This window comes from Cnephaeus nilssonii (assembly GCF_951640355.1).
Source record: "Cnephaeus nilssonii genome assembly, chromosome: 22".
Taxonomy (NCBI): domain Eukaryota; kingdom Metazoa; phylum Chordata; class Mammalia; order Chiroptera; family Vespertilionidae; genus Cnephaeus; species Cnephaeus nilssonii.
Window position 1 is genome coordinate 15,634,925 of NC_137093.1, and position 22,293 is coordinate 15,657,217.

Below are 22,293 nucleotides of genomic sequence, written 5' to 3' on the forward strand. Positions count from 1 at the left end.
TGTCTAGGAATCACTTCAAAAAAATTCAGTGAATTGGAGAAGCAATGTGGTGGATGGGGAGTTTAGGTTAAATAAGGTCAGCTTTGTGTGATCATTGTTCAAACTGGATGATGGGTATGTGGGTTTTTTTTAATGCTCTTCTTTTTGCTATTGTGTATGTTTGAAAATGTCCATATTAAAGAAGAATCTTACCTGGCCGGTGTGGCTCTGGTTGAGCATTGACCTATGAACCAGGAGGTCACAGTTCGATTCCTGGTCAGGGCACATGCCTGGTTGTGGGCTCGATCCCCAGTAGGAGGTGTGCAGGAGGCAGCTGATCAATAATTCTCTCTCATCATTAATGTTTCTATGTCTCTCTCCATCTCCCTTCCTCGCTGAAATCAATAAAAATATATTTAAGAAAAGGAAAAAGAGAAACACTGAGAAGCAGAGAGAGACTAACATACACAGACACGTAATCAGCCAATTTATGATTCTCTCACCATTGATGTTTCTATCTCCCCCTCTTCCTTCCTCTCTTTGAAATAAAGAAAAACATATTTTAAAAAAGGAATCTTGGCAAATAACAGTAACATGACAGGGTTAACAGGTCCCCATCTACTGAGCCAGTTTCTTACAGCAGGGAAGTGACATTGTCTTCAGTGCAGAGAGCATTCAGAATCAGAACCCAAGAAAAGTCATTTAAATGCACGGAGACCCTGGGCAAATCACTTACGTCTCTGATCTCTGCACCTATAAAACTGGGATACTGCTCCTTAGCTCAGGGGGTTCTCTGAAGAGTAAGTGAGACAGTATAAAGTGTCTGGCACATAGTAAAGGCACTGCACATGCGAGGCACCTCAGGAAAAGAGTCAGGATTGTGTCTGTGTTCACTCTATCTGGGATCAGAAAGATGAGAGGCACAGACAGAGTGGAAGGAAACGAAGTAGCATTGGGATCAGTTCACAGTTGGAAATGAATGAAAAAATGTCCGTGGAAGTTGTGTGGGAGTTCGGCATTTCCTTCTGGCATTTCCTCTGACCATGGAACTTCCTTTTATTTGCATTCCTTTGTCCTGATTCAGAGGCACTGGTGGGAAATTTAGGTCCAGAGTCACCTGCTTCATATTTAAGTCTGAAGAAATCAGTGCAGCAGCGAGAGCCCCTTTTCTTCCTCTCTGTGTTGATCCACAAAATGTATTAACTGAAAGAAATAGGGCTAGCCCTGCCCACGTGGCTCAGTGTTTGAGCGTCGACCTATGAACCAGATGTCATGGTCTGATTCCCAGTCAGGGCACATGCCCAAGTTGCGGGCTTGATTCCCAGTAAGGGGTGTGCAGGAGGCAGCCAATCAGTGCTTTCTCTCATCATTGATGTTTCTCTCTCTTCCTCTCTCCCTCTCCCTTCCTCTCTGAAATCTATTTTTTTAAAAATATATTTTATTGATTTTTTACAGAGAGGAAGAGAGAGGGATAGAGAGCTAGAAACATGGATGAGAGAGAAACATCGATCAGCTGCCTCTCGCACACCCCCCACTGGGGATGTGCCCGCAACCAAGGTACATGCCCCTGACCGGAATCGAACCCGGGACCCCTGAGTCCGCAGGCCGACGCTCTATCCACTGAGCCAAACCGGTTTTGGCTGAAATCTATTTTTAAAAATAAGAAATTGGGCTAAAAGATACCTAGCTAAAATAAGTGACTCCTGACATTTATTTCCAGGCTTTAACATTTTTGTATTTCTTTTCTTAGAAGCAAGAAAATACATTCCACACCCCTGATTAGCTGATTGTATACCCAGGCATTTTTATCTGTGTGCATAATGATTAAACTGGTATTTGAAGGTAGTATTATATAACTCTGTGCATGAATCAGTACAAAATGAAGTTATAAAACACAGGGAAGGTCTTAAAATAACCATATTCTTTGCTTAATTTTAAACTTAGTTTTGCTTTTCTGAAGAGGTATTGTTAACACACGTTGCAGAACTAAATGAAAGGAATGTAACAAGGGTTATGTACATCCCAGCATCTCACTCCCACACGTGCCTTTGTCTGCCTCCTCTCCCCACCATGGGTGACCACTCTTCCTAGCTTTTTTTTTTAATATATATATATATATATATATATATATTTATTTATTTTAGAGAGGAAGGGAGAGAGAGAGAGAGATAGAAACATCATGTTGAGAGAGAATTACTGATCAGCTGCCTCCTGCACACTCCACACTGGGGATCGAGCCCGCAACCTGGACATGTACCCTGACCAGGAATCGAACCGTGACTTCCTGGTTCATAGGTTGATGCTCAACCACTGAGCCATGCCGGCTGGGCTCTTCCTAGCTTTGTGAGCATCCTCCCAATGTACCTTTTTGCACACAGGACTATATTCTTATCTCACTACCTTCATCCCCCGTGTCAACAGGTAGCATCTAGACACACTGTTCCGCACCTCCTGTGTGTACCTAGCAGCATATCCTGGAGGTCTGTTCAGGCCCGTCTCCTGTATGTGTATACGGGCTTGTTTCCAGTCCTCTACTGTTACAGACAACAGAGCACTGATAACCCTGTGTATGTCATTTGTTTGCAATTATATCTGTGGGACATATTCCCAGAAATGGAAGTTTAAGATCGTAGGATAAATAATTGTATTTTGATAGATGTCAAAGGGGCACTATATTTTTCATAACAAATCTAGAAAAGTGCCTGGCGTTCGTTAGTGGTCAACTCTTGTATGCAGTGAAATTCAGTAACTGAGGTTATAAATTCTTCACCGTGTTTCTGAGCAGATTGTTCCTTCTTTTTAAGTGTTAGAGTCCCCTGTGGGTTGCCTGTGGGCTGCTACAATATGTGATGGAATTATTTATGCCCTTATGCAATGAGAATGGACAAAAAATTACATTCTTAGCCATACAAAAAAAATTACCCCACCTATTTAGCACCAGAAAAGAACCTGGGAGCCCCCACTCTCCCCACAACAGGGTGCAGCGAGGAGCCTGTCCAGTCACAGAGGTAGCCTGGACTAGGGACTGACTGACAAAAGCAGACAAACCTCTGAGCAGGTCACCACCAGGGAGAGGGACTGTTCCACCTCTGCTCAAATTTTTCTACTGTGAAAATATTTACCGTTTATTTGGTAGGCATACATAATTGATAACCTTATAAAATACTTAGAAAAATTAGGGCAAGAACTTGGCGAATTAAGTGTGTTCCGTGAATTTGCGTCCCTGGTTCCATGGGAACAGATCTTTATCTGAGCGTTGCGCTCTTAGGAAGATGTACAGAGGAAACCAGGAAGGTGGGGACCTCTTTGAGGGAAAACAGCAGCTGTTAACGGTGACCCAGCAGCTAAGTGCAGTTACGTGGAGTTTGAATGGGAAATATTGGCGCCTTTAAAAACGAATTCTTGCTCTGGCATTATGTAATGGAATGGTATAGCAGGAATGGGATAGGGATCAGATATATGTTACAGCTTGTTATGGTTACTTTCCCTTTCAAATTCCTTTTGTCTCGGGGCCCACTTTCCACTTGAGGTTAGTATTGTATTTCCTTTTTAGTTCTCCGAGATATTTGCAAAATTAAAATAAATCTGGAAGAACAGTTATGTAAATAAACCGTATGTTAAAAGATAGGGAGTCTTTTTAGAACTGACTAATGTTTAGTATTTTTAACAGTTGCAAATTGATAGCCTTTGTTAAATACTAAGTATTCTTCCTAATAAACATGCAAACAAATTGCTGAACTATGAAGAGAAAAAAACAGGCAGGGAGAAAGCAAGCAGTTTTCCCACATCATCCATAGCATCAGCATCCAAATCCAGTGCATCTGTAAAAAGCAAGTAGGATTAGAAAAAGAGATGCTAACCCACATTAGATGTCTTTTATTAGTTATTCCCTCATTAAAGAAAGTGTACGAAAGGACTCATTGTCTTTCCACATTGGAGGGTAGTTGGCACCGTGCTTTGCCCCCAGCATTCCTTTATCCTGGCAGTGACTTCCGTCTCCTGGCCATGCCCATGTTCTCCATTCTGTCAGCGTGCCATTTACAGAGCTGTGATGCTTGCATGTGATGTGATAGTGCTGATCCCTGCTACCCGCCAGGCATCGTGCTAAGCCAGTGGTTCCCAGCGTGGGGCACATGCCCTACCAGGAGGTAATTTGATTTTTAAGGGGGAAATTTGAGAATGAGTTATTTACAGTGAATTTTTTGCATTTCTAATAGTCCTAGGGGACTCATATGCAGTATCCTATATAATAAAGTCGTGATATGCAAATTGCCATCACACCGTCACAAGATGGCAGTGCCCACAGCGAGGGTGGGGCCGGCTGCTCCGTGTACCTGCCGCCGGAGTCCCCTCAGCCCCGCAAGGGAGCGGCAGGTGCATAGAGCAGCCTCAGCCCTGCCAGGGGCCTCGGGTCCTCATGCACCCCCCACTGACTGACAGCTCGCCCAGGCTCCTCCAACGAGCTGCCCATCCCTCTCTTCCTCCCTCCCCCGAAGTTGAAGCCTGACTGTGGTGTCCAACAAATTGGAAGTTATAACTCATGTTGTTGAGAATATCCTCCATTCTTCAGCCGGGGCCGGCTGCTCCGCGCGCCTGCCGCCAGAGTCCCCTCAGCCCCGCAGGGGGCCTCTGGTCCTCCTGCACACCCCCCCCCCCCCCCCCCCACTGACTGAGGCTCAGGCCGGCTGAGGCACTGGCAAGCCTTGAATAGCGGCTGCCCAGCCGCCCAGGGCCGGCCCGAGGTGCAGGCAAGCTTTGGATGGTGGCTGCCAAGTCGCCCAGGGCCAGCCCGAGGCTCAGGTAACCAGGGCCAGCTGAGGCTTGCGCTGCCGGCAGTGGCAGCAGCAGAGGTGTGATCGGGGCGTCGCCTTCCCCTGATCGCCTGGGTCACTTCCCGCCCCTGAGGGCTCCCGGACTGTGAGAGGGGGCAGGCCGGGCTGAGGGAACCCCCTCCAGTCATGAATTTTCATGCACCGGGCCTCTAGTATAAATATATTGTGACATATTTATGCATTTCAGTTCTCTATTATATGTTTTGAAATTTCATTTGCTGTTTTTTCATATCACTTCATATTGTTATTTTTTTTTTAACTATTTCTTAGTGATTTCTTCCTCAGTACTTCAACTGCCCTTTCATTCTTTTATTTTTCTCTTTCATGGATGCCATGTTCTTTGGAAGCTTGTTTAGACCAAGTTAATGGCCTTTAAGGCTTCCTCCACGTGAATAGGAGTTCACTTTTTTAATAATAAAAATTCTATGTCATGGGGGGCGTGCATCAGGATTTTAGAGATGCTTAGGTTGGGCATGGCCAAAAAAAGGTTGGGAACCACTGTGCTAAACACTTGGCGTGCATCCTCTGTTTTCCTTATAACCCTGGGAGGTAGACAATATGTTACCCTTATTTTAGGTACAAAGTATATTTTTTAAAATTGCTATTATTATTATTAAGGCAGGCGACCCAAGAAAACACCTAGCATTAATTTTTTCTCTTTCAAATCCCTCTCCAGCGTACTAGTAATGTTCGATCCACGTTTTTTAAGGACTGTTTATATGAAGTATTCGATGACTTGGAGTCAAAGATTGAAGACGCTGGAAAACAGCTACTTCAGTCAGTTCTCCACCTGATGGAGAACGGGGCCCTGGTATTGACTACAAATTTCGACAACCTCCTGGAACTGTACGCAGCAGACCAGGGCAAGCAGCTTGAATCCCTTGACCTCACTGATGAAAAAAAGGTAAAAAGTAAAGCAGGAGCCTGCTTCCGGCCAGTGGAGAGAACCTGTTTTTGTTGGGCGGTTGGGTAGTGCCGGTATTTGTGTAGACAGGGAGCTGCCCCTCCCTGTGGGGATATTTTTGAGATAAAAAGCAATATACGTGCCATAACTGGTTTGGCTCAGTGGATAGAGCGTCGGCCTGGGGACTGAAGGGTACCAGGTTCGATTCCGGTCAAGGGCATGTACCTTGGTTGCGGGCACATCCCCAGTAGGGGGTGTGCAGGAGGCAGCTGATCGGTGATTCTCTCTCATCGATGTTTCTAACTATCTATCCCTCTCCCTTCCTCTCTGTAAAAAAATCAATAAAATATATTTTTTAAAAAAGGCAATATACGTAAAATGCACAGACCTTAAAAGTGCTCAGTTCTGTGAGTTTTGACAATTTCACCCAATTTTAAAGCTAGAACATAGGAAGTCATTTGAACTGTAAGATCTCTTTAATATCTGATAATGTCAGGTGGTTGTAATATTTATTTAGAATTCTCTCTTTGCCCTGGCCGGTGTTGTTAAGTGGTTAGAGTGTTGGCCTGCATACAAAGGGTCCTGGGTTCGATTCCCAGTAGAGGAAATGTACCTCAGTTGTGGATTCACTCCCCACTCCCTTTTGGGACACATGTGGGAGGCAACCAGTCGATGTGTCTTTCTCACATTGATGTTTCTCTCTCTCTCTCTCTCTCTCTCTCTCTCTCTCTCTCTCTCTCTCTCCCTCCCCCCCCTTGCTTCCCTCCCTCTCCCTCTCCCTCTCGGCCTTCCCTTCTATTCACTCTGAAAAACAATGAAAAAAGTATTCCCAGGTGAGGATTCACAAAAAAAGAATTATCTCAGAATATATTGTGTGTGCCAACTCCATCTGGAAATGAATGAAAACTACTTTCGGACATCTGGCAGACCACCTTCCAGGCCAAGTGAATGCTGGGTTGAGGTTAATGTTCAGTAGAAACCTCAGCAGACTTTTTTTATTGTAGCCCATACTATACCTAAGCTCTCTACTTAATAGTGAATTCTAGGTGTTGATCTGTGTCAACTAACGAGATGAGGCTATTAGAATGGTCACCTGAGTTTGTCATTTGAAATCTAGCATCAATAGGACATTCTACAGCTGCACCAACATGTATTTAATTGGTGAAATTCAATGAAGCCATAAAAGGCAAAATGCTTTCATTGCCATAAAAAGATGTCAGAGACATAGTAAGTGAGAAAAAAGAAAACAGGTTGCAAACTGCCACCTGGTCTCATTTGTCCTGCTCTGTGGTTTTTGTAATTTTCCTTCTACACTTTGTTTTCCCAGGAGCCTGCCTCTGTGTCCAGCCTAGAACCCAGCTAAGTAGTTTGAATAGCGAGAGATTCACCCTGGCTTCATTGCCTCAGCGCTGCCTCTGCCAGAGGAGCAGCTGTGATGCCACTCTAACTGTGCTGACCTCGGAGCCAGCTTTTAAAAGGAAATCACTCAGGACCCGGTGCCATGATTTCCTCCGGCTGGAGTGTTTCCACCTGCTACTCTTAGGCTCTCTGTGGGCAGTTCCTTCTTCACCTATTAAATCTCAAATAGCACCTCCTCTGGGAGGTCTTCTCTGGCCGTCCTATTTAAGAAGGGACACACCCCAGCCGTGGCCAGGTAGCTCATTTGGTTAGAGAATCATCCCTAACCCAAGAATCAACCAATGAATGCATAAATAAGTGGCACAACAAATCGATGTTTCTTCTCTCGCTCTCTCTTTTCCCCTCCCTCCCTCACTTCCTCGCTCTCTAAAAATCAGTTTAACAATTAACAAAAGAAAGAAGCCTAGCCGTCTTGCCTGCCGGGACCTTGAAGCAAGTGTTCAGCCTGCCCGCCTGGTTGAGCTCTCTTTGTGTTGTGCAGGTCCTAGAGTGGGCTCAGGAGAAGCGGAAGCTGAGCGTGCTGCACATCCACGGGGTCTACACCAACCCCAGTGGCATTGTCCTTCATCCCGCTGGGTACCAGAACGTGCTCAGGAACACGGAAGTTATGGTGAGTGCTGCTCATCTCGCTGGGCTTGGGAACGCCTTCCTGGAAACCTCTCAGCGTACCCTTGGTCTCCAAGGGCTAACATGATCTTTTCATTTACTCAAAGTTGGAAGGTCCAACATTCTTTCCCGTGCTCCTCAGGTTCTGGGTGTGCGTGCCATCTTGAAAAATGTACTCGAGGTATCAAACTGCAGGGTTTCCCTTTGTTCTTTTTTTTTTTCATTTTATGTTTTTATTTTTTATTTTATTGATTTCTGAGAGGAAGGGAGAGAAAGGGAGAGAGAGAAATATCAGTGATGAGAGAGAATCATTGGTCAGTTGCCTCCTACACGCCCCACACTGGTTATCGAGCCCACAACCTGGCATGTGCCCCAACTGGGAATGGAACCATGACCTCTGGTTCATAGGTCCACGTTCAACCACTGAACCACGCCGGCTGGGCTCCCTTTGTTCTTGATGGACAGCCAGCTGGTTGCCATCACCTTCACATATGAAGAATACATCATTATCTCTTTTTATTGTTCAGTTTATTACAGTATTAATAACCCTCTCTATGCCAATAATAACTGGTGTAGCTTTTTATTGACCAATCACTACTAGAACGTACATCCTAAAGTAATTTTCTGTAAATGATGATGGGCTTGTATTAATTACCACACTTATTCAAACTTAATGCTCAACGGAAAATAATGGAAAAACTTTTGGTGATAAAGTAGAGGTTTTTTCTTTGTGAAAAAATATCTTTGTTGATCTTTAAAGATCAAAGTTTTAGACTTGCTCACACATGCATGTTCAAACCAAAAAGTCTACCTCGCCAATGATATGTGGGAGTAATTCACTGGCCCCCACTTCTGAAAACAGTATGTAACAGGACTGGGTCACTTAGAGTGATCGTATTTACATGATGCAGCAAAAGAAAGACCAAGAAAATGGGATGTTTTCTAAAGCATAAGAGCCTTTTCCCCCACATATTCTTTCCCTGGCATCTGTTGGAACTCCATTCATTGCTGACATTGGGTGATCCCTTAAGCCAGTGGTCGGCAAACTCATTAGTCAACAGAGCGGCAACCGCGGCTCGCAAGCCAGAGCCACGGTTTGCTGACCACTGCCTTAAGCAAAAACATTTCTAATGTTTCTATATTTTCATACTAGAGGCCCAGTACACGAATTTTGTGCATAGGGGTGGGGAGGAGGCCTCAGCCCGGATTGCGAGAGGGCACAGGCCAGGCTGAGAGACCGCACCAGTGCACGATTGGAGATGGGGAGGGACCGCTGGAGGGCTCCAGGGTGTGTCCGGCCCATCTTACTCAGTCCCGATCGGCCGGACCTCAGCAGCAAGCTAACCTACCGGTCAGAGCGTCTGCCTCCAGGTGGTCAGTCTACGTCATAGCAAGTGGTTGAGCAGCCTTAGCATATCATTAGCATACTACGCTTTGATTGGTTGAATGGCCGACTGGACAACTGGACACTTAGCATATTAGGCTTTTATTATATAGGATGTGTATGTAAAGATACATACACACATAGATATATATTGATCTAAGTATTGAGGAAATCTGGTGATGAAATTATCTTTACTGCTGATCCATGGTTCCCTTTGTAAGGCAAAAAAAAGGCAAATACGTCCAAAAAATGGAAAGAGTAAGATATATTAAAGGTCTTATGGCTTCTGGGTACATGGATCTCAAAAATAAATTGCAAGGTCAGTAGACCAGTGGTAACCCCGAGAAACCCTGAATAAAGAACCTATGACAACAATATTAGACATAGGTCTAATATTGGTACAGATCAATATTAGACCAATAATCAAGTTATAGTGATAAGCCCGCCTGGTGTGGCTCAGTGGTTGAGCGTCAGCCCATGAACCAAGAGGTCACTGGTTTGATTCCCAGTCAGGACACAAACAAGATCAGCTTTAGGGGCTCATCTACCCTCTTAACCCTGGTTCAGTGGCAGCCACAGTCTGTTAAGAGCAGCAGTGATGATGAGCCTGCGGCTTTTGTGTCTCAGACACGCCTTGTGTGTGTCTTCACCGTGTCACTTTGTTTCTTTTCCTGCAAGAGAGAGATTCAGAAACTCTATGAAAACAAGTCATTTCTTTTCCTGGGTTGCGGCCAGACGGTGGATGACACCACTTTCCAAGCCCTTTTTCTGGAGGCCGTCAAGCATAAATCTGATTTAGAACATTTCATGCTGGTTCGGAAAGGAGATATAGATGAGTTCATGAAGCTTCGAGAAAATATGCTGGACAAAGGGATCAAGGTCATCTCCTATGGAAATGAATATGCTGATCTTCCAGAGTATTTCAAGCGGCTGACCTGTGAGATCTCCACGCGGGGTAGGTCAGGTAAGATGCAGCTCTTCAGCCTTGTGTGTGTTGGTTATGGGTAGTCATTACCAAGATGAGGACTATCACCCTAACCAGATTAGGAGGGAGGGCATGTCTGGTCTTCATATTGGATGAAAATGGCATTTGGATAGGAGAAAAATGCACAAAGGCAAATCCATTGCAGAAGTGGGAAGAAGAAAGGGACTCAGCCTCATTAGTTATCAGTGAAGTGCAATTAGGATTTAGATTTCAAAATAGAAAAGAATGATAACTCAATTTGGCTAAACTGTGAGGAAAGAAATATATTCATGTTGGAATATGTTAAAAATTTTTAAACCTTTGACCCAGAAATTTCACCTAAAGAGATTATTGGACAGTTGCATAAAGATATACGTGTGGGGAATGTTACCAGTTTTGTATAAATGAAAAAATTGGAAGCAACTTAAAATGTTTCACTTAATAGGGAATTTTGTAAATACTCCAACATTTATTTAATTGATAAAATACAATGAAGCTATAAAAGGAAAAATGTTTTTATTGTCCAAAAAGATTTCAGAGACATAATATTGTGAGTGAAGGGGGGGAAAAATCAGTCCCATTCATACAAAATTATAGAGATTCTGTTTTTGTTTGTGTGTATGTATAGAGAAATATCTGCAATGATAGTTACTAAATTAACTGTGGTTATGTTTATGCTATTGGACTTAAGGGTTTTTAAAAGATATTTTATTTCTATGTTAGCATTTTCTACAGTGATTATACATTATCTTTATAAAAACAAAAGCACACTTTAAAATGGTCTTTGGAAATTAACATGGTATTAAAGTCAGAGATTGGGGTACCCCTCATTCACTTGACATTTTACCTCCAGTTCTAATGAGAAAGCCAAATGGGGATAAAAGGTTGTTTATTAATGGCTCGAGGCAAGTTCCCAATAACCCTACAAGATACAAAACTTTATGGTGTCAATTAAATTGAAGTTTGCTTTTTAAAACCTTACTTGGAATGAAGCCAGCCCCAGGGTATGGCCACTCTGACTCACCACCCAGTTCTGAACAAACTTTGCTGTTGTACGTAGAATATGTTCTTGAAAAGTTTTATGTTAATGTGGATTTTCATTGTCAATCTCCGTGCTTCTGAGGGGGGGCCTATTAAAGTACAGGTAATTTAATGTAGAGAGAACTTCTCCTAAATCAAATAATCATTCCCAGCGTTTTCTCCTGAATCAGATTGCTTTGAGTGGGATTCTTTGTAATGAGAAATCCCACAAGCTCTTATCACCATAACTGAGCACAGAAAACCATGTCTGCCCTTCTTTAGTAGACAGACCTTTCGGATTCTCGCTTGTGAAAACAGCTTGCTGGTCTTTCTTGGAGATGTGTTTTCTGCTTGTCCTGCTGTGTTTGATTCTTTTGCTGTTCATCCACACAGGCCTTTCAGTCACTTTTACTACTGGACACATTCTGTTTTCATTAGACAAGAGATACATACCCAAACTCTACATATTTATTGTGGTCTACATTCTGAGAGCTTCTACCCAGGGAAGATGCTAAAATTGAAAATAACAAAATCCCCCCTGTTCCTATTACACTAATTTTTATTTTTACTTATTTTATTTTATTTTTTTATTTTATTGACTTTTACAGAGAGGGAAGGGTGAGGGATAGAGAGTCAGAAACATCGATCAGCTGCCTCCTGCACACCCCCACTGGGGACGTGCCCGCAACCAAGGTACATGCCCTTGACCGGAATCGAACCTGGGACCCCCCCCAGTCCACAGGCTGACGCTCTATCCACTGAGCCAAACCAGTCAGGGCTAATTTTTTTTTTTAAATAAAAATCTCTGAAGTGACACAAAAACTTTTATTAGCTGCATAGGAGTCCTGTTAGCATAGGTAGTTAACCAGTTATTAATAAGGAGGATGCAAAGGGAATCAGACATTGTGAAGCATGGTCAGCTGGGGAGCATGCGCCTGTTTGTTTCATCAGAAAGCTACTTTCACCCAATCCCGGGGATCACAGCATTGCCCGGCCAAGGATCAACACCCCTCTTTCTCCCTTCTGGTACCGGTAGGGATTTTGGGGTGTGAGGAGAGCAAGGGGAGATAAATACATGTGCAATAGAAGTCAGAATGGTTCAGGGGGAGGTGCTTGGCCATTGAGGCCTGTCATTCTAGCCTGGGAAAGGGGTCAGTGGCTAGGGAGTGGACCCATCAGAAGCCTGTGCAAACTTGGGAAATTGGTCGGTTATTTTGGAAAAGCACCTGGTCCTTCCCAAGCCCCAGATGATAAAATCCCAGGGAACAGAGTTCTCTCTGGCGCCCACTAACCGGAGCTCGCCCAGTTTGTTTAAGCATTTTCTCTCGATAGTAACCATGTGGCTTTAGCTCCAAATACAGATGCCACAGGGGGCCTGGATACTGCAGCACAGCAGCAATCGCAGCCCTGAACACAAGCTTAAGCTGGCGGTGGTGGGAAAGGCTGGACTGGACTAGCTTTACTGTGGCACAATCTCTGGACATTGGCCCTATTTGTGGCCCTGATGTTCTACGGAGGGACAGAGATGGGAAATTGGGAACCCAGGCCTCTTCTGTTTTCACCCAGATAAATCTTCCCACCAGACCTCATCCTCTCTTGGGGGTCCCCGAAAATGCTTTTCTCACAACACTGCAAGAACCACACTTCCACCAACAATACTACTAGAGTCGCTTTCCCCACAGTTAGTACTAGTTATGTATTTGGAATTTTAAAAAATCAAGGCTTTCCTATAAAGCAGGGGGGCTTTATTAGAATGGTCAGCTAAGTTAGTTTGTGATTTGAAATCTGGCAGAGCAGTTTTGGGTTAAAAACATTTCATTTTGAGACAAGTGAAACTTACCTGTCATCTTTGGTTATGTTTTGAGTTTCCGTAGATGTATACTGATGTTGGTTTGTTTAACACTGAGCATTTGCTATGTACCTGGCATTGTGCTGTGTACTCACTTTTGCATAGTGAAAATTACTTGGGTTCAAAACAGTGGAAGATCTCGTACCTTATTTCAGAAAAATCAAGTAATGAGGAAAAGAAAAATAATTCTTTCATAATTCATTACCATTGCACAAGCAGTTATTTGGGTATATTTCCAGTTAACAACTTTTCATAGATGTAAAAAAGTATACACACAGTCTTGGTACTTTTTCTTTTTATTCAGTGGTATCATATAAATTCCTATGAGGCTACAGGTTTTGTTACTGGTTCAAGGTGCCAGCTTGAGAAGATGGGGGATTAGGGTTAGAGGTAATCTTACAGCTTCCGCAAATCCATTTTAAGAGAGCCCAGAATTCAGGCATCTTTTATGTCAATGGAAGGGAGGAGGGGAAAGGCAAGAGGTAGCTGAGGAGCCTAGACAGCTAGTTGGACAGGGATCCAAGGAAGAGCATGAAATCTCTGTATCTCTTTGTTCCTAGTTGGTCCATTGAACACCGCCCGCCCCACTCCTGCTATCTGAGTCCACTCTTGAGGCTCCTGTAAAAATTTGATAAGCAGTCATTATTTTGTAGATATTTCCCCACCTCTTTACTGAAAGGTGCCTTCTGACAAGGGGCTGTTCTTGCCAAAGCTTAAGCCTCAAGCAGAATTCCTCTAGCTAATTAGCATATCCACAGCAGGAACTATAAACTTGAAGGCCATGGGAGAAATGCTAGCTAGAATTAAAATAGTCAGGGATTGTAACATTTTCATAACCACTATTTTAATATTTTTTAAAAATTTATTTTAGAAACATGAATTTGTTGTTCCACTTATTTATGCATTTATTGTCATAACCACTATTTTGTTTAAAATAGGTTTTTGTTGATTTGAGAAAGGGAGAGGGAAACATTGATGATAGAGAAACATCAGTTGCTGCCTCCTGCATGCCCCCCACTGGGGATCGAACTGCACTTCAGTGCACATGTATGTGCACAGGATGATTCCCACCCAACAGAGCCACACTGACCAGGGCCGTAACCACTATCTTTAATGACTGTGTTATAACCCAGTGTGGCTGTTAGTTTCCCTAATTATTTTCCTATTAGGCAGCTTCTAATTTTTTTCCTTTATTGTAAGAACTGTTGCAATGAATGTTATTTTCATCCATACAGTTTTTCCTTTTGCAAGTAATTTCCTTAGGATAAGTTCTCAGGGTAATTACTAGGTCAAAAGGCATGAACATTTTAGATTGATAAATGTTGCTAAAGTGTTTCTAAGAGGAAAGTAGCATGTATGTTTTAGTGCTCTTATTTGTACTCTAGTTGCCCATATTCTTTTCTCCCATGTGTTCACTTCTATACTTTTTCCAACACCATTTTCTATCCCAGTGCTGGCCAATAGAATCTTCTGCAATGTTAGAAATATTCTATACTTTTTGCTGTCCAGTACCATAACCACAAGTCACATGTGGCTGTTGAATATTTGAAATGTGGTAGAGGAACAGAATTTTTAATGTGAAATTCAGCCACCTGTGGCTAATGGCATCATATTAGACAGCACAGATCTAACCCAGTTTGTACTGTGGGAGTATCTGCTACTTAACACTCTTCTACTTGGTTGAATTTGCTCATTTGCATGCTGTTCCCCACCCCTGGTCAGACTTTTCCCCCTGAACTTGGCCTTCTACACTAGTTAGGGACAGTAGACACACTCTGCCCTTGTAAACGTTTTGTTTACAAGCAGTGCCAGTGGGCACACTCAGGGACCTTACTGTTCCCGTTACTTAATACCACCATTTGAAGACTAACCTAGTTTATTCTCCCTGCCTACTTGTCTCCTGCTGTATGTGTTCATTACTAAGTAATGCCATCCTTTAGAACACGTCCTTTCATCTCCCTCTGGATGGTTGGTGTTTAACAGCTGACATTGATGTTCACTCTGTTTAGCAGGTGTGATGAGAGAAGGTCACCTAAATGGCTCATCGGCAGCGCACAGTGAAATAAGAGGTATACTATTTCCTGTTCTACTGTCTGCCTATTTGTCCACAGAAAATGTTCCTCAGACCTTGAGGAGTAATGACTTACCTCTGCTACCTGGGAAAGATTACTTTTCTTTCTTTTTTTAAATATAATTTTATTTTTTTAATTCTTTATTGTTTCAAGTATTACATAAGATTATTTTTCTACCAAGTCTGTTACAAAATGTCTTATGTCTTGTCTTCACCAGTAGGTTAAGCTGGACTTAAGTACCTGCAGCTTTAGATGTGTAAACCTGTTTTATGAACCTCCCGCTTAGTCTCTCCCTTCTCTCTCCACAGACCTCAGTACATGAGGGCCACAGAAGTCACCGACATCAGACCAAGCTGTAAGGCCCTACCGTGGACAGTTTAATAGTAAACTTACAAGAACCCAGCACAACTCCGAAAAGAACCAAAACCCAGAAGTTGAAGGCTGGGGCTACGCAGAGTGGAGGCGAACTTCCCACCTTAATCCTTCGTGCCGACTGGTTCTTGGTCTTTTGTTTTGTTGTTTTCCAGTTCTTGGTCGTATATGGCCTGTTCCAGTTTGAGAAGACCCAAGTGACAATGGGACCCAGTGCAGCTCCCCACCCACCCCCGGGCTGGACGTGCCTGTGTCCACGCACAGATCGGGGTGGTGCCCACTGAGCAGGCTGCGCCCTGCGTGGACTCGGGCTGTGGATGCCGTGGACTCACCGTGGCCGCTGCAGTTTTGTACTCTAGACTTGGTTTTTCACTTCAGCTCAATGGCTTTTTCTAAGACAAGACTTGAAGCTCTAGTTTTCTAGATCTCTTACAGTGTACAGTATTTTACATACCGGAGCTGTATTAAAAGCTTGTTCATTTACCTCCCAGGGCTCTGGCTCTACTTTCAGTCACTTTGGAAAATTAACCTGCAAAGGTACCAACAAGCCTAATTTTTGTCACTCAATTTAGATTTTGAAGACCTGTTCCTTTCCCGGGGAGGGGATCTCATTCTCAGGAGAGCCATTTTCCCAGATTCCTCAGAGCAATTCCCGCTGCTTCCCTTCTTATCATAAACACTAGTGAATGTGACGTGGGGTTGTAGTTTTAAATCCTATACAAAGTAATTCCGAGACTAAAAGGCGATTTACTTATGAAATTTATTTTCTTATATATAAATTATGCATTTCTCTGGGCAGACAGCCTTCACCTTATTGCACTAAGCACGTCTGTAATACAAGCTACAGGACAAGTCTCAACAAGAGGTTTGTGTTTAACGTAGCACTTGTCTACCAGGCACTGTAGAGAGGAGGCGGAGGAGCTAGGGTCCCTCGGGGTGAAGAACGGGGAGGGGCACCGTGATACCTCCTGACAGGCAGTTTTCTCCCAGGAAGGGGAACATGCAAAGCTTACACCTGGGTTCTGGGCATGGGGAAGAGCTGGAAGGCGAGAAGCCCAATGCAATACTGCAGCTTGCCCCCTTTTCTCATGGATGAGGCAAGAGGGGACTCACCTTTTGCTCATTGTAACAAATCCCTCTGGCCTAGCTGACACTTTGGGGAAACAACAGGATGGGATCATCATCAGAATTAGCAGCAATTAAGAACAGGCTATCCAATGCCACAGTGTGGTTGGTGGGTGTCGCCCAGGCCCAGGGACCTGAAAGCTATGTAGCCTAGGGAGAGGTGCCACTCAAGACCCAGAGCTGGTTCTGGAAGTCTCTTAATCTAATGGAGCTGGGGCTTCAAACTGCTGATGATGCTCAGATGTCCCTATGACCACACTCATTAGCCAAGTTCTGGTGGTGGATCTCCTGACCGTTGGTCAAAGCTGTAATGAGACCAAGTCCATAGGCAGAGTGATGGGTAGAACCACAGTGGCGTGGGCGTGGGCAATGGGCAGTGACTGTAACATGATTAGGCCCTCCTCGTAGATGGAGGCTGGATTGAACAGGGAGTGGGGCTAGAGCTGCCTCACACTGCCTCTGCACTACACTGAAGACAAGTTGCTCACACTCTAATGCACATTCTTGATCCAGGAACAGGGACTTTGGGGGAAGCGGTGATTTGGTTTTGGGCAAGAGCATGTTAAGCCTTCATGAGGGCAGCCACCACAGCCTTGGCGTTGAGACTGCGTAGGTCGCAGTAGGTCTGGCCAGTGCCCACAAACACGATGGGTTTGCTTGTGATGTAGGTCATGGAAATAGCAGCTCCCACCTGAAGAGGAAAAAGGGGTACCCAGTCAACTCAAGGACCCTTCTTTGTACCCCCCGAGGAACAGGAAGCTTTGCAGCTAATGCAGCCTCAGCTACCTTGTGAAAGATCGCCACCCCCTGCCCTCTCCATCCCACTGTGTCCTGTGTCATTCGTATTTACCTTGTCATCAATGGTATCAAATTTGGTAAGGACAATGCCATCAATGAGCCGAGGGGTTTGAGCCATAGAATGGTCAGCCAAGGCTCTGTTGAACTTGACCTGGAAAGGAGAAATGGCATATAAGTGTAAAAAATCACCTTTCCACCCAAATCTGAGGCTGGAAAGAGAACCACGCCCTCACCAGCTGATCCACGGCCTCGTTGCCTACTAAGGCCTCGCCCACAAACAGCACCAAGTCGGGGGTGTTGACAGTAATGAGCTTGGCCAGGGCAGTCATCAGAGGGGCATTGTCTTGCATGCGGCCAGCTGTGTCCACCAGCACGACGTCAAAGCCTTGGTTCCGTGCTACAGAGAGAAAAGTGGTCAGCTCTGCACTCCTGGGTTGTCACACTTATTTCCAGCGTCCTCTCAGGAAGTCCTAGCCTGGCTATGTTAAAGGTCTGTTTCCTTTCTTGGGCTCCGGATCTGGTTACAAGGTAGCGTGAGAAGAAAATCTATACCTGGCCCTCCACGCAGAGTCAGGAAAAGGATGGCAATGCCACAAAGGTGACCAATTAGAGGTTTCTTCGGTTGGGCCATTCCAGCTTTGGTTGCAACTACACCCATTACCCAAAGCGGAGCATGGCAAGTCACAAGTCCTTAAGTTGAGCTTAAGTTGGTAGTCGGGTGACCCTGATCCTCAGGCTATTTTAAAGGAATCCAAGGAAAGGGGCCCAGACCAGCTCCCACCCTGTGCGCCGTACCAAAGGCAATGGCTTCCATGGCGATGCCGGCAGCGTCTTTGCCGTAGCCCTTCTCAAACAACTGCACCATGGTGCGGCCGCCGTGACTCTCCGGGGGGTGTAGGGCACTCAAGCGGCGCGTGTGCGTGCGCAGCTGCTCCACAGCCCCGGCACGAAATGTGTCACAGGCGGCGATGAGGACACTGAAGCCGTTCTCTAGCAGCCAGAAGGAAATCTGCAAGAGGCAAAGGAGACGTCACCTAAAACCCAAGTTGCTGAGACAGTGAAGAAAGGTCAGACAGATGGGGAGCTGCACTGACCTTGGCAAGATTCGTAGACTTCCCCACTCCGTTAACCCCACAGAAGGTGACAACGTAAGGGCGCTGATGACGCTGGGCATCCATGATGTCCCGGAGCATGTCCACACGACGCTGTGGCTGCAGGATCTGTACCAGGGACTCCTGCAGAGCTTGCTTTACTGTGGAAGTCACCGCTGAAAGGGAGGAGGCGGTAATGTACTCCAAGAACACCCAACACCTTTCTGAGCTGAGGGAACTAGGATCTGGATGATACTAGGATCCTGCCCCAGGAATCCACACCATACCTGATACTGTCCTAATAAACACTTCCCAAGTATTAACTCATTTAGTCCTCTTAGTAACTCTTAAAGTCTAAGTTATGTAATAGAGATTTAGAGCTTAAGAGATTTGCCAAAAGTCACGGAGGCCAACGCTCTGGTATGCATAATGCCCTGCGCGCACTGGTTGAGGCCGATACTTACTGCTGAATGTCCCCATCACCTTCCCTTCCAACTTGTTGGCCACGGATTCACAGAGTTGGACTGCAATGTCTGCTGCGACATTCTTAGCTGAGGAAGGGGGGGGGGGGGGGGGCGGTGTATGAGTGCCAAGTCAAGTCACCAACTCTTACGGTACAGCTAGGAAACTAGATGGTTCCACCCTCCACCATCCCCACCCCACAAACACAAGCCCACCTGTTCCTAGAGCTTACCAATGAGATGATCGCGCATCTTGTCCAGCACAGATTCCATGTCTTCACGACTCAAGCTCTTGGAACCCACAAGGCCCTTCAGCATCCCAAACATGCCACCCAGAGTCCCCTTGGCAGCACTGCAGGCACACGAGATCAGGGGTTCACATAAAGCCGGTGGGCAGGAGCCAAGCCTCATCCGCTCGGGAGCCACGCACACCCTGCACCCCCTGAAATTCCCTACCTAGGTTTGGTAGGGTTTGGAGCAGCCCCTTCATCATCGGAGCTGCTGCAGTCCAGATCCTGAAGCTGCCCCCCAGGCCCAGTCCCGCGGATCTGCAGGGTTTGGGGAAAGGAGAGAGGATTAGGAATTCTAAAGGTTCTGAAGGGGAAAAGCCCAGGATTCGCCCTGTCTACACTGCTCAGTCTCTCCGATTTGGGAAGAGACTCATCCTCTCAAAGAAATCCAAGGTACTACCCTCCTCTCTACTTCCAATTTTTTTAAAAACTTTTATTTAAGAGAGGGATAGAAAGATGGAAACATCAATGAGTGAGGAACATCATTGATTGGCTGCCTCCTGCACACCCGCTACTGGGGATCGAGTCTACAACCAGGGCACATGCCCTGACCGGGAATCAAACCAGCGACCTCTAGGTACATGGGTCAACGCTCAACCGCTGAGCCACACCGGCCGGGCCCTCCCTTTCTCTTGGCCCCTGTTGACTCTCACCAAGTTGATGTCCTCAGGCGGGGCAACCTCCGGGGCCCCATTGGTGGTAGGAGCGCTGTAATCCAGGTCTTCCTTGTTAGCACAGCCACCCAGCGCCCACACCCGAGGCGCTTTTTTGCCCTTCTCCTTTGGAGCATCTGACTTCGTGGACTTGCTGAAAGGGTTACGGCACAGGGTTACGGTGGAGAAGCAGGAGGGGAAACATCCCCCCAAGATCCAGAGACAAAAAGGCCCTTGCCCCCAACACGGCTAGATTATGGCAAAGATTAGAACGCTCACCTGGACTTGTCTGCAGCCTTCCCATGCTTCTGAATGAACTCCTCTCGCTTCCTCCTGATCAGCTCCTCTTTGGAAAGTTCTACCCCATTGTCAGCCCCCACGGACTTGTCTGCAGGGGCTGTTTTGCTGGCAGTCAAAGGGACATCAAAACCTGTTAGGAGAAATCTCACTGGAGAAAAAGGACCAGATTCCAGCAAAATAGACAATAGGGGGGAATTTCCCAACCCTTAAAGAGAAAAACTAGGAGCAAACATTTTGGGGCTCACAAGCACTGGGAATGACAGTGAGAGTGGGGGGCATTTGAGTGAGGAAGACAAGCAATGACAGAGGATAGGGGACCACTTCAGCACTCAGGACCACATGTAACTTTTCATGCCCCACACGTCCAAGGAGCTCACACCAACCTTCCTTCTTGGCCCCCTTGTTTTTTTTATTCTTTGCTTTTTCCTTGGGCTTTTCACCCCGGGTCTCAATCATGGATCTCACAGGTTTCTTGGCCTTTTCAGAATCTTCAAACTTCTTCATGGTGGTTGGAGCCCGGACCTTACTGCTCTCCTCCGCTTCACTAAAGCGAGAGAGAAGGGTTCGAGTCCAGAGAAAGGGTCCTCACCCCAAGAGGATCATTTAGAACTGGGCAGCAGATTCAGAAGCATCTTTCAATAAACACTTGGCCACCCCTGATCGGGCCTCAGGAAGGGAGGGCGCTCAGCAAGCCATGGAAACTGGTTTGGGGGAGGGGAGGCCTCTCACCGGAGGAGCCGCAGAAAGTCATTTTGGAAATCAAAAGTGCCATTCAATAGGCTTAGAGCACTTTGCTGCTGGATCTCTGTGCGGTACTTGTCCCGAAAGAGCCGGTGCACGTCGTCTATCAACTTGTCTACGTAGGTCAGCGTTAGGATCTTCTGAAAACCAACCTGTTTAGGGGAAGAAACAGAGCCAACGGATCTGCTTACGTGCCATCCCAGAACAGGGGGAAGCCAACTCAACCCAGGCCTCCAGATTGGCTAAGCCGCCTGGCAGGTGTCCCTGACCTGAGGGGTGGCCAAGCTCCCTGACTGAGCCCCAGAGCTTCTTCCCTTCCCGCCCCCCGCCCCCCCTCTTTGTCTTCTCATATAACACCGTCTGCAATTAGCCAGGGCTCGGTTCTCTTCATAATCAGGACTGTGCTGAGAATGCACCCGTCCCTCCAAAATACCACCACTTACCACAAACACCAGCTCAAACTGGTTGTCCAGTTTATACTTGAGTGTGAGGGCTTCATGGGTGAAGGAGTTGTTGCCTCCCCTTTCCTGGAAAGAGAGTTATGTCTCCGAGTTCAGTCTATTCCCCAGAAAACCCAGTCTTGGGCCCCTCAACGATTACCTTTGGGCAAGAACCAAACATTCCCCCAAAGTCAAACCTGTCCCAGGACAAGAGGATGCTGGGGGCACTGTCTGAAACATCCCACCGGGGAGAAAAGGAGATACCGTGGGGTGGGGGGCAAGAGTGAGAGAGTGACAAGACACCTGGGAGCCCCAAGGGACGTAGTCGTCATAGAAACAGTCAGGTCTACTAGCAGCTGTACACTGTTTACAGATTTAAAGGTGTTTTTCCACCCCTTATCTCACCCATCCTTGGAAACAAGAGAAAACCAAGCTGGCAGGAGCGAACGGAGGGAACGATGGTTAGTCTGAAGAGGCGCCTAGTCCAGCTAAGAGTCCCAGAAAGCGCAGGGGGAGGGGGCGCCCCAAAGTTGCAGGACGGTCTGTCGCGGGCGGGAGAAAGAAGGGGAGTCCCGGCTACCGGCGAGCGGCCAGTCTCGGGGCGGACAGGGTGGGAGCGAGGCGCGGGGTCGGTCGAGGGAGACTATGGGTCAGATCGGGGGGTGGGGGGCAACGAACCCGGAGTCCTGACCCCGCGGGGGCGGTACCTGCAGCAGCACGGAACGAATCAACGCGTTGACGGGCCCGGTGCAGGAGTCGCTCACGCCCTGGAAGCACCAGAGCACGAGCCCGCCCTTCGAGAAAATGGTGAAGAAGTCGAGCATGGCGGCAGCAGGAAAGGAGCCCGGCCGGCGCCGGGAGCTGAGGCCACGATCGCCCCGACTTCCTGCTGCGCCAAGCGCGGGACACGTCACACCAGCGGCCCCGGAAACCAGCTCAGCCGCACTTCCGCTCAGAGCTCTGGAATCCCCGCCCCCCCGCCTCCGCAGGAGG

General features: G+C 46.3%; 2 protein-coding genes across 11 annotated transcripts in view; one reads left to right on the plus strand and one right to left on the minus strand.

Moving 5' to 3' along the window:
- The window catches only part of FAM118B (family with sequence similarity 118 member B), a 38,654-nt gene extending 22,657 nt beyond the window's left edge, over positions 1–15,997 (plus strand). For 6 of the 10 annotated variants that reach the window (XM_079763003.1, XM_079763007.1, XM_079763009.1 and 3 more), the window contains 5 exons: positions 5,488–5,715; positions 7,616–7,744; positions 9,803–10,088; positions 14,967–15,026; positions 15,338–15,997. In XM_079763003.1, coding sequence (XP_079619129.1) covers positions 5,488–5,715; positions 7,616–7,744; positions 9,803–10,088; positions 14,967–15,026; positions 15,338–15,351 — 717 coding nt within the window. In that variant the 3' untranslated portion in view covers positions 15,352–15,997. The remainder of the gene's footprint in view (positions 1–5,487; positions 5,716–7,615; positions 7,745–9,802; positions 10,089–14,966; positions 15,027–15,337) is intronic. The other 4 variants (XM_079763010.1, XM_079763011.1, XM_079763004.1 and 1 more) reach the window with 4 other exon arrangements.
- A 161-nt stretch (positions 15,998–16,158) lies between these two features.
- SRPRA (SRP receptor subunit alpha) lies at positions 16,159–22,241 on the minus strand. Its single transcript, XM_079762986.1, has 14 exons — positions 22,008–22,241; positions 21,304–21,387; positions 20,849–21,012; positions 20,503–20,663; positions 20,099–20,249; positions 19,820–19,973; positions 19,333–19,424; positions 19,110–19,228; positions 18,880–18,966; positions 18,419–18,591; positions 18,120–18,333; positions 17,558–17,721; positions 17,377–17,475; positions 16,159–17,217 (listed from the first exon to the last, which is right to left on the minus strand). Exons 1-14 carry the CDS (start codon positions 22,122–22,124, stop codon positions 17,089–17,091), a joined length of 1,908 nt encoding a protein of 635 aa, XP_079619112.1. The 5' UTR covers positions 22,125–22,241; the 3' UTR covers positions 16,159–17,088.
- Positions 22,242–22,293: the final 52 nt, after the last annotated feature.

Bases quoted from the DNA above. Each gene is read 5' to 3' on its own strand.
- SRPRA (XM_079762986.1), bottom strand. From the start codon at position 22,124: ATGCTCGACTTCTTCACCATTTTCTCGAAGGGCGGGCTCGTGCTCTGG. The intron at 21,013-21,303 runs GTAAGTGGTGGT...TCCCCTAAACAG, and splicing joins AGTTTGAGCTGGTGTTTGTG to GTTGGTTTTCAGAAGATCCT. The intron at 19,425-19,819 runs GTGAGAGTCAAC...CAAACCCTGCAG, and splicing joins CGCCTGAGGACATCAACTTG to ATCCGCGGGACTGGGCCTGG.